General features: G+C 31.1%; 1 protein-coding gene across 3 annotated transcripts in view; it reads left to right on the forward strand.

Moving 5' to 3' along the window:
- Positions 1 to 12254, forward strand: part of PIBF1 (progesterone immunomodulatory binding factor 1) — a 271889-nt gene that overhangs the window by 27340 nt on the left and 232295 nt on the right. For all 3 annotated transcript variants that reach the window (XM_031958466.1, XM_031958465.1, XM_031958464.1), the window contains exons 6-8: positions 7166 to 7299; positions 10596 to 10704; positions 11923 to 12104. In XM_031958466.1, the coding sequence (XP_031814326.1) occupies positions 7166 to 7299; positions 10596 to 10704; positions 11923 to 12104 (425 nt within the window). The remainder of the gene's footprint in view (positions 1 to 7165; positions 7300 to 10595; positions 10705 to 11922; positions 12105 to 12254) is intronic.

Here is a 12254-nt window from a genome sequence, read left to right on the forward strand (position 1 = left end):
GAAAAAATTCTGTAGATCTCTTCTTAGAATATTGGTTTTTTACCTATGTTCTTAATTGAAGGAAATGATAAATTTCTTTTGGAAGTTAATGAAAATATGTAATTTTGATCTTGACACAATCCTTTTGAAATCCATTTGTGGGCCCTTCAAGATCTGAATTCCAAATTAAGAATTTGTGTTCTATATTAATAAAAGAATAATTACATCATTGTTGTTTGGTCACTCAATTGTCTCTGATTCTTCATGATTCAGTGGATTCTTTGCTTCCATGACACTATCTATTTCATCTCCTTTTCCTTTTGCCTTCAGTCTTTCTTAACATCAGGTTATTTTCTAGTAAATCCTTCTATTTTTATTATATGGAAAAGTATTTAAGATTCAGCTTCAATATTTGATCTTCCAGCAAATAATTTGAATTTCTTTAAGCATTGGCTGATTTATTTTTTGGCTTTCCAAGGGATTCTCAAAAGTCTTCTCAAGTACCACAATTCAAATGCATTGATTCTGCAGCACTCGACTTTCTTTATAATCCAACTCTCACAGCAGACATTGCTACTAGAAAAACAATATCTTGACTCCATAGACCTTTGTCAAGATGATGTACAAATCTGCCATAGCTTTCCTTTCAATAAGCAAGAATATTTTAATTTCATGGTAAAATGTGCCAGTTTCAGTGATCATTGAGCCCAAGTATATAAAATCTTGACATTTCTTTTCCCTCTATTTCCCAGGAAGTGATAGGATCATTGTCATGATCTTAGTTTTTTTGTTTTGTTTTGTTTTGTTTTTTAGCTTCAAGCCAATTTTTATATTACTCTTTCATCCTTATTAAGAGCTTTCTTAATACTTCTTCACTTTCTGCCATCAGAGTATTATTGTCTGCACATCTGAGATTGTTAATATTTCTCTCAGAAATATTGATTGCAGCTTTGATTCATCCAACCTGGCATTTCACATGATGTTCTCTGCATATGTTAAATTAATAAGGTGGTAATAAATGTCCTTGTTCTTCTTTTCCAATCTTAAATCAATCAGTTGTTTCATGTTTCATTCCAACTGTTGCTTCTTGGCCCTCATAAAGATTCCTCAAGAGACAAGTAAGATGATCCAATATTCTCAATTCTTTGATAACTTGCCACATTTTGTTGTGATCCATATAGTCTTTAGTATAGTCTGTGAAGCAGAAGTTGTTGTTTTTCTGAAACTCCCTTGCTTTCTCCATAATCGAGCAAATGTTGGCAATCTGGTGTCCAGTTCCTCTGCTTCTACAAAAACCAGCCTGCTCTTCTGATAATTCTTGGTTCACATGTTGCTGAAGACTGGATTGTAGAATATTAATTATAACTTTGCTGGCATGTAAAATAAGCACAATTTTTTGGTAATTTGGACATTTTTTAGATGTCTTCTCTTCATATTCACCATGCAGGTGAAATTTGTTAGTAGTGAGCAAGATTTTTTAAAGATTTTGTCTTGTGAATATTTCACATCCAAGAATGTATTTGTCCATTCAGTTCAAAAAAATTAAAGCAACATATTACTTCTGTTTTGATCTACTGATTTTAGAGTGAAAGGCATAATATTCCATTTCCAATCTGATATTTCTCCCGTCTCTACATGAAAGGGATCAGTCTATTAATCAACATGTTGTTTAGTAGTATGTTGACATAAAAGTTACAACTTAGATCTCATGTTATAAAGTAAAAAAGATGTAAATGAAATTAATTATACTTAAAGTAATTTCATTTTGATTTGTATAGCTGTTGATTGCTTAAAAAGCACTAGTCTAAATCTTGTTTAGTTATTTTATACTTTAGATAGACATTTAGTTTTAAAACATTTTATTTTAATCATTGAGTTTTTATTAATTTGTGATCACAATGGTTTTTTTAATACAATGTGATCCCTAGTCAGTTAATAAAATAACTTAAGAATATAATTTTAAAAACAACGCAAAATGCACTAGTTATATTTCTCATTTCAAATAGTCAGCTTTTATAATTAATGTTGCTACTTCCATTGAGCAGTTTATTTTTCTCATAGGAATATTTGAAATAATATTTGTTTAATTCTATTTAGTTTTTAAATTCAAGTGACCTTTCTAGAAAGTAATCAGCCTAACCATAATTTTAAGAGATTATTTCCATTTTATCTGAAATGATTGGTAAATTAATCATTGTAGCATTACATAATTTGCAATACCTATTTTCGGCTAATCTATCAAAAGTTTAAATTTTTATGTAAATACTTATTGTTTTACAATTTTTAAAAAATCTGGATAGTGCTAAATTAGAATAATTTGTGTTCTTGAGTATTTTAATAAGATGTTAATAATTTATTATGAAGATTTGTCATTGTAATGAATTAAGTAAAGAAAAATTATTTTTCTCATTTCTTGAATTAGCTATTTTAATGCCAATTAAAGTTGTAAAAATTGAACTGATTTCAAGCCTTGAGACCAGAATAGTGTGTAGCAGCCCACTAGTAGCAGGTGGTACAGTGAATAGAGTATTTGACTAAGAGATAGAAAGACCTGAGTTTAAAATCTTTTCTTAAACACATAGTAGCTCTGTGATCCTGGGCAAATTATTTTAACATTTGACTGACTAACTTTTCCTAATCTGTAAAATGAAGATCACAATAATACCTACCTCACGGTGTTGTGAGAATCCAATGTAATTTCAAATGTAAAATACTTTGTAAACAAAGTCCTATAAATATGTGGTTATTATTATCAATAATAATATTAATTCCTCCTAAGCTATCCAGTTAATAAAAGATAATATGACATCTATGATTGTGGAAAGGAAAGGGCAGTGGTAAAATTGGAAAATGTTTGAAGGCTCTAAATTTAGCTTTCATTTTCTTTCTTTCCTTATATATTTGTTAAAGGAGAGTAATAGTGGATTTTTTTTTTCCCATTTCAATGTCTTTTTTTTTTTTTAATTAAAGCTTTTTATTTTTCAAAACACATGCGTGGACAATTCTTTAACATTAGCCCTTGCAAAACCTTGTGTTTCAATTCTCTTCCCCCACGCCCTCCCCTAATCCCCTAGTCTAAGATATATTAAACATGGTGGGAATATATGTTAAATCCAACATATGCATACATATTTATACCATTATTGTGCCACATGAGAAAAAAAAGAGAAGCAAAATAAAATGCAAGCAAACAACAACAAAAAGAGTGAAAATGCTATATTGTGAATCACACTCAGTTCCTATAGCAGATGAATCTCTTCATTAATGAACAATTGGAACTGGTTTGAATTACTTCATTGTTGAAAAGAGCCATGTCCATCAGAAATGATCATCATATAATCTTATTGTTGCTGTGTATAATGATCTCTTGGTTCTGCTTATTTCACTTGGCATCAGTTCATGTAAGTCTTCCCAAGCCTCTCTGAAGTCATCCTGTTGGTTGTTTCTTATAAAACAGTAATAATCCATAGCATTCATATACCATAATTTATTCAACCATTTTCCAATTGATGGGTCTTTATTTCAGTTTACAAAAAGGACTGCCAGAAACATTTTTGCACATGTGGGTTCCTTTCCCTCCTTTAAGATCTTTTGGGGATATAAGCCCAGTAGTAACACTACTGGATCAAAGGGTATGCACAGTTTGATAATTTTATGAGCATAGTTCCAATTTGCTCTCTAAAATGATTGGATCCATTCACAGTTCCACCAACAATGTATTAGTGTCCCAGTTTTCCCACATCCCCTCCAACATTTGTCATTAACTTTTCTTGTATCTCAAAGTTGTCTTAATTTGCATTTCTTTGATCAATAGTGATTTAGAGCACCTTTTCATATAACTAGAAATAGTTTCAATTTCTTCATCTGAAAATTGTCTGTTCATATCCTTTGTCCATTTGTCACTTGGAGAATAGCTTGAATTCTCATAAATTTGAGTCAGTTCTCTAAATATTTTAGAAATGAGGCCTTTATCAGAACCTTTAAATATAAAAATGTTTTCCCAGTTTATTGCTTCCCTTCTAATCTTATCTGCATTAGTTTTGTTTGTACAAAACCTTTTTAACTTAATATAATCAAAATTATCTATTTTGTGATCAATAATGATCTCCAGTTCTTCTTTGATCATAAATCCCTTCCACTTTCACAGATCTGAGAGGTAAACTATCCTATGTTCTAATTTGTTTATAATATATTTTTATGTCTAAATCATAAATCTATTTAGATCTTATCTTGGTATGTGGTGTTAGGTGTGGGTCAAGCCCTAATTTCTTCATACTAGTTTCCATTTTTCCCAGCAGTTTTTGTCAAATAGTTTTTTATGCTAAAAGCTGGGGCTTTTAGGTTTGTCAGACACTAGATTGCTATTGCAAGCATCTAGAGATATAAAATTTCCTCTATTACCGCTTTGGCTGCATCCCACAAATTTGTCTCATTATTATCTTTCTCTTGGAGAAAATTATTAATTGTAATTGTGTCTATGATTTGCTGTTTCACCCATTCATTCTTTAGGATGAGATTATTTAGTTTCCAATTACTTTTTGGTCTATTTTCCTCTGGCCTTTTATTGAATATAATTTTTTATTACATTGTGAACTGAAAAAAAATGCATTTACTATTTCTGCCTTTCTGCATTTAATTTTGAGATCCTTATATCCTAATATATGGTCAGTTTTTGTATAGCTTCCATGAACCTGCCTAGAAGAAAGTGTATTCCTTTCTATCTTTATTTAGTTTTCTCCAAAGATCTATCATACCAAACCTAGTATTCTATTTACCTCTTTAATAGAATACTATTCTAGCATTCTATTTACCTCTTTAACTTCTTTCTTATTTATTTTGCATTTTGATTTATCTAGTTCTTAAAGTGCAAGTTTGAGAAATCCCACTATTGAAGTTTTGCTGTCTATTTTTTCTTGCAACTTTCTTAATTTCTCCTTTAGGAATTTCCATGCACTTGGTGCATATATATTTAGTATTGATATTGCTTTATTATCTATGGTACCTTAAGCAAGATATAGTTTACTTCCTTATCTCTTTTAATTAGATAAATTTTTGCTTTTGCTTGATCTGAGATCAGGATTGGCTATCCCTGCTTTTTTTTTTATACTTCACCTGAAGCATAATAGATTTTTTACTCTGTATGTATCACTCTGCTTTAAATGTGTTTCTTGTAAACTACAGAGTAGTTCTCTGTTGAGAATACTTTTCATTCTCTAAGAGTTAAGGAACTATTTTTTATCTCTGGGAGAGTAATCCCAACTCAGGAATTCTGATTATCTTAGAAACTTTTAATCTTGAATAAAAGGGCCACTCAAAAATTTTAGTCTGATCATTGCTTATTAGGGAAAGCAGTTTGAATAAAGTATTAAGAACTAGAACCTCAACCACTCTTTTTTTAGGATTCTCGTAGACATGCACATGTCACTTAGCACAGGCATCTCTTGTAAATCACCATGATTTGTTCTTGGAATGGGAAAGACAGAGTAAGAAATCCTTACATATAAAAAATTCCTTATAATACTCCAATCTGGAAATACAAGGGAAAAGAAGTTTTGAAAAAAGAAAAAAAATAAGCCATTTCATAACTCATTTTTCTAGACTTTCAGTTATCTGGCCTTCTTTTTCTGTGTCGGTAGAATGATAGATCAAAGTCTAATCCAAACCTGTATATTAACCTTTGGATGTCTGATAAAATCCTAGTGAACCTCTTTTCAGATTGTTTCCTATGTTTTATATATTAAAATGCAATTATCAAAAAACATTTTTTAAAGTTCATGGATCCTAGATTAAGAATCCCCAAACTAGGTGATAATCTGATTCTGTAATCTGTGCATATCTCTGATAAGAAACTAATATTGAAGATATATATAGGCAACAGATAAACAGGAAACAAGGTAGATAGCCAACAGATATACAGCTTAATATTTCACTAAGACTTTGGGATACTGTACAAAAGGAAGAGCCATTGTCTAATAGATAATTGATCAAAGGATATAAGTGAATAGTGATGTTTTTAGTTAAAGAAAGATTTTTCCAAAATCTGTACTAATATAATTCAAATTAATCTAATTCTGAAATTTTGCCTTGTACCCCTCAAAGTTCCAAAAATGGTCAGAAATGGAAATTGTTTATGTTGGAGGAGTCCCAGAAAGACAGGTGCACTGTTAACACTGAATTAGATAAGTCTTGTAGAAAAGATCATTTGTACTTATATGAAAACAATTACTGAGTTCATCTGTTTGACTCAGCCATCCCATTATGGACCGAGCATGTGCCCCAAGACTATCTAAAAATCCTTATACACAGAACTGTTCTTTTTTGATAGTACAAAAGTGGGTAATTCAGAGTGGGTAGTCAGCTAGGAAGTGACTGAACAAATTGTGGTCACTTAATAGTTCCCTGATGGAGGGTGAGACCTCCTTCACAAAAAAGATTTTTAAGTCTTTAAGACTTAAAGATTCTTTTAAGATGAAGTAGGGTAATATTTTTGTTAACTATAATAGAAATTCCTTTTGGGTAAAGCTTGAACTAGATGTGCTTCAAGATCCCTTTCAATTCCAAATTCTAGGATTCTGTGATCTTGTATCAGAATCTTACTGAACTGTAAGAAATGAACAAATTAGAAAAACAGGAAAATTTGTATAAATTCATGCAGGGGAAAAAAAGAACAGAATCAAAAAAATTATCATAACTAAGACAACGTTTAAAGGGATTCATTGGTCAGTCTTGTTCCCAGACTCTAATGATGAAAGACGTCTTCCATTTCTTGATAAAGAGATGGGAAACTACAGGTAAAGACTGTGATATAAGATAATTAGATGTAGCTATGTCTGTTCTTTTTGTTTGTGTTTTTCCTTTCTGACAAAAGTAGATTCAATCAGTTAATGCTTGGGGGCATGGATTAAAAGGAAATTGTTTTGGTATAAAAACTGAAAATGGTTCGTTAAATAAAAAACCTAATTAGACTGTATATATTATAGTTTGTTTTATATATATATATATATATATATATATATATATATATATATATATATATATATAATGTATATAAAGACCTTAAGCTTCAAAAGAGAAAACTTAGAGGTTGTGTGTTTTAATTGCAGAAGTGTACTTTACTTTTAAAATGGCTTAACAGAATGATCTTCATTCTGTTTAAAATGTTTCACTTTAATTTTTATTTATATAGACCTATGAGGATGAGCGAAGAAATCATTCTGAACTTCAAGTTAGATGTCAGCGTTTGGCATTGGAATTAGCAGATACAAAACAGCTAATTCAGCAAGGTGATTACAGGCAAGAGAACTATGATAAGGTAAAAAGGTAAGAACATCTTAGATACCTAAAGTTTGAACTTGTTTGAAGTTGAGGAGCAGGATATGACAGTGAATAGAGTGCCAGGTCTAGAGTCATAAAGACTCATCTTCTTGAGTTCAAATCTGATCTCAGACATGTACTAGCTGTGCGACCCTAAGCAAGTCACTTACCCTTTTGGCCTCAGTTCCTCATTTGTAACATGGGAATACACTAGGGAAGAAAGTGGCAAACTACTCCTATATCTTTGCCAAGAAAACCCTAAATAGAGTCACAAAGAATCAGACATGACTAAACAAAAACAAAATAGTCTCTTAATATTTCTAAACTTTTGTTTTACTTCACGTAACAAACATTTCGTTTCTCTCCCACATCTCTCTGCTACTCCAATTAGAAGAGCAAAATAAATTGGATTAATTAATGGTTTATGTCAATCTTTTTATTTCCTTGTTTATTGTCCCTTTCATCTAGTTTTTCTATAACTCCTTTCTATTACTCCTCACTATAATTTATCATCTCCCATTGTATCACTCTCAGTTGTTTGAAAAAACATATTAAATATTTACTATTTACTGTGTGCTAGAAACTGTTAAGAGTTGGAGATTTAAATATAAGGAAGTAAGACATCACCTTCCTTCTCTCAAGGAGTTTACATTCTAATTGGAGATAGAAAGGGTATTTAGTGGCCTGGGAGAAGTATGTGCCTAAGTAAAAAATAAGTGATTATTGAAGTTATTTTCTATACACAATAGTTACCCTCAAGTCTTCATATAACTTTTTAAAATTTCATTGCCAGGGAATATTTATTTTAATTGGGCTAACAATTTTGCCACCATCCACTCTTTAATTTTGTTATGCAACTCTCTTCTTAATAACCCCTCCAACTCAAAAAGTTACTAACTAATGCAATTGGTACTTTCTTTTAGGTTATGATTTTGCTATTGTGTATTTTCTCAGTAATTTTAGATGTTTGTTACCTTTGGAATTTAAATTGTTTAACTTTCTTGCTACCTTATGTTTTAATACTGTGTGGTTTTAGAAGGAAAAAATATAAATGGTATGGCATGTATTGACGGTTTGAAAACATTATTTCATGGTATCTCAAACTGTCCATTTTAAATATGTCTTGAAAAAGTATGTGATTTTGATTTAAAATATTCATTTCTGATAAAAGAATAGAGTTTTTAAAAGATAATTCTGAAGACTGTTAATATGAGGCTGTATTCATGATCTTAAGGAATTGCCAAGTGGTTGCTTTATTACTATTCACAAATTAGAGGCTTTTCCTTCTGGAAATATCTGATAAGAAGTAGATATAAAATAAAATTTAGAATCAAGAGACCTGAGTGAATTCCAGTTATGTATATATTACTAAATCATTTAATTTCTCTGAATTTTACTCTTCTCTTCTCTTAAAATGGAATTAATTATCTTTTTACAAGATTGTACAGCTTACAGCATTTATACTTATATAGATAGATATTAAATATTATAATGGAAAATTCTACCATTCTAATTGGGAAAAAGTAATTTGAAGAATAAAAGGAAAGTATCTCCAACCACAAAGATGAATCTGTATAGGGTTTTTTGTTTTCCCATCTGGCTTTTATGTAGAGCAAAAAAAGAAGGAACTCTCCAAATTCAGAAGCTAAAAATATATAATCTGTGACTTCAAAAATTATTATTAACAGAACAATCATGGAAATAATTTCTGAAACTCTTTTCCTTGTAGTAGCACCTAAGAGATGCTGTGTAAGAACTTTTGATGTCAAACCATTCTAAAGCCTAAAAATAAAGTACTAGTCCTGAAGATGGTTTTAACTCTTGAGTTAAGATTTAGGATTAGTAGAAAAAATGAAAGTTTTAAAGTTAATTGAAAAAGATAACTGAACTATCAAAGGCATTCATCTCTTTAAAAAATTACTTTTTGAGAATACTTTATTAAGTTAAGGTTATTTAAGGTTTTCTGTTTTAGGAAAATAACACATTTTTAATTATAAAAATATTGATAATGTTTGTTTTTAAGAAAATTTGAAAATACCTGGTAATAGATTTGTTTTATAAGCTTATACAAAAAGCCCCATCTGAATTGGATTTCTGTTCCAGTTTTTCCATTGTGTTCAGTCTTTTTTCAGTCGTTGTCTAACTCTTGATGACCTCATTTGGGGTTTTCTTGGCAAAGATACTAGAGTGGTTTGTGTGGTGTTCTTTTTCCAAAACACAGCCAGGTGATAAGAGTTCAGATCTTTTATTGTGTCCTTCAATATAGCCAGTTTAGCCCAGAGGCCTATCTCTCTGCTTGGTTCTAAGAGCTCCGCCCAGTTTGTCCTACCAAGTTGGAAGATGCAATGAATCTCTCTTGCCTCGAAGATAGGGCTTTGTGGGCTTTCTCCCAGCTTTTTCTCCAACCCCAGTCAATGTTCCCAAGAAAACTCTCCCCAGCTCTAAGAGCTTCCTGTATATATATGATCTCCCAAAGGTTAACTCCTCCTTCGGGAGAGAGAGGGATTCTGGGTTATCTCCCAGGGTGCTCTCTGGCCCTAAGGGAGGTATGAATTCGGATCTCATACTAAACCCTGAAATCTCCCAAATGTGTGAACTCCATTGAGTACTTAGATACTTATGAGCTCTCTAAAGGTGTGAACACAAGCATTGTTTCTATCAGTTGTACTTAGTACCTTGTTTCAAGTTCTGGCCCAAAATATCTCCTTCTAAGATCAAATCAATCATATTGAACCATGCCAAATTAGATAATTATTGTCTCTATCAACTCCAATGGCTTAACAGTTTATAAAGATTCCAACAGGTTTGCCATTTCCTTCTCTAGCTCTTTCACAGATGAGGAAACTGAGGCAAACAATGTTAAGTGAGTTGCTCTTGTCACAGCTACTAAGTGTCTGAGGCTGGATTTGAACTCATGAAGTACTCTACCCACTGTGTCACTTAGCTGCTCCTATTTTTTTTTTTCATTTACTTTAGATAAACTGCCTGCCCCATGTGTACCCACTTTCCTCATTTAAAAATAAGAGGGTTGTTCTATACCCCAGAGTGCTCGTGTTTGCTTTGGTTGCTAAAGTCTTATTATTCTATCTTTTTAGTTTGGACCTTAACACACGAAGGCACAATATCACTTGATATCCACATAACTAAATTTTAGGCTCAATGGCTTCTCTTAAGATTATATGACCAAATCTTTAAAAAATCAAACCTATATAACCTACTTTCAAGGAAGAATCCAAACATTAGAATTTAAGCGGTGACAGCAAGAGTCACAAATATATCCAGATTCATTTTTTTTTTCCTAGTGATCGGGATGCTTTTGAACAAGAATTATCCGATTTTAGACGAAAACATGAAATCTTAGAAGCATCTTATAAAACACAAACTAAAGAAAGAAATGACTTATCAAAAGAGGTAAGCTTTCAGATTCACTTACTTATCCAATTAATAAGGTTTTCTGGATGGAGTTTATAGAAGAGAAATTCTTTTTTTTTTTTTTTTTTGATGTAGTTTCCTTAAAAAAATTATTTCTGATATATTTAGAAGAATTGCACATTTTAAACCTATATTGGATTACTTGTTAGGAGAGATGGGAGAAAAATTTGAAACACAAGGTATTGCAAGGGTGAATGTTGAAAACTATCTTTGCATGTATTTTGAAAATAAAAAGCTATTAAATTTTTAATGATTTATTTTTAATAGTTTTCCAGTGAAAATTAAAATATAGGCGTTTTCTAGTTGTTTTCTTCTTAACTGAATAATTGTTTTAATGGTAAATTAAAGTACAAAAGATAAAAGGAAAATAACCCCATCAGATGTTTAAAAATTAAGCCAAAATCTAAAAATACCTTAAAAGAAGGTAAAAAATGACAAATTTTGGAGAGGATATGAAAAAATTGGGACATTAACATGCTATTTATGAAATTATGAACTGTTCCAACCATTTTGGAAATCTGGAATTATACCCAAAGAGTTATAAAACTGTATATGTATGTCCTTTGACTCAGCAAGGTGATCAGGGGAAAGGGAAAGGAATTGAGGGGATTGGCTCAGTTGGGGAATGGCTAAACTATTTGTGCAGTATATAATTGAAATGAAATACTACTGCAATAAGAAATGATGAGCAGGCCGATTTTAGAAAACCGTGGAAAGACTTGCATGAAATAATGAAGAGTGAAATGAGCAGAGTCAAGAAGATGTTGTATATAGTAACACCTGTATTTTTCAAAGCTAACTGAATGACTAAGTTATGCTTTTTATAAATAATCAAATAAAATACAAAGGATCTATGAAGTCAGGTGATGTCCATTTCCAGAAAAAAAACTGATAAATAGAAGTATGCATAGTATAGTTTATATACCTATGCATACATATATATGTATGTTTACATAGCATGTATATCTGTATTAAATGGTGGCCTTCTCTAGCATGGAGTGGAGAAAAAAAGAGGAGAGTGGAACAGTGTAGTACTCAAAATGTAACTGCCCAAAATTAAATTTTTTTTAAAAAGACTTCAAAATTGAATAACTGAAGTGAATTCTCTCCTGACTAAAATTGTAAGTATATAAAGTATCTTAGATCTGCCAAGTCTATAAACAATAAAATCCTGTTGAACACTTTCTTTGTCCATAGGTTGCAACCTTACAGCAGTCTCTAACTTTACTACAAAAGGATAAAGAGTATCTTAATCGCCAAAACATGGAACTTAATATACGTTGTGCTCATGAAGAAGATCGCCTTGAAAGACTTCAAGTTCAACTTGAGGAAGCCAAAAAGGCTAGAGAGGAAATGTATGAAAAATATGTGACCTCCAGGCAAGTTTTACTTTTATGTACATGGACTATATACGTGGACTATACCATCAAGTTAGTCCTTCACTTCTGAAGAGAAGTTGTTCTTTAGGGAAAAGATATTGATTTTATTTTCCTATTCTGCAGTTAATCTTATACTGACACTTTTTTTAC

The sequence above is a fragment of the Sarcophilus harrisii genome, chromosome 3 (genome assembly GCF_902635505.1).
Source record: "Sarcophilus harrisii chromosome 3, mSarHar1.11, whole genome shotgun sequence".
Lineage (NCBI taxonomy): Eukaryota > Metazoa > Chordata > Mammalia > Dasyuromorphia > Dasyuridae > Sarcophilus > Sarcophilus harrisii.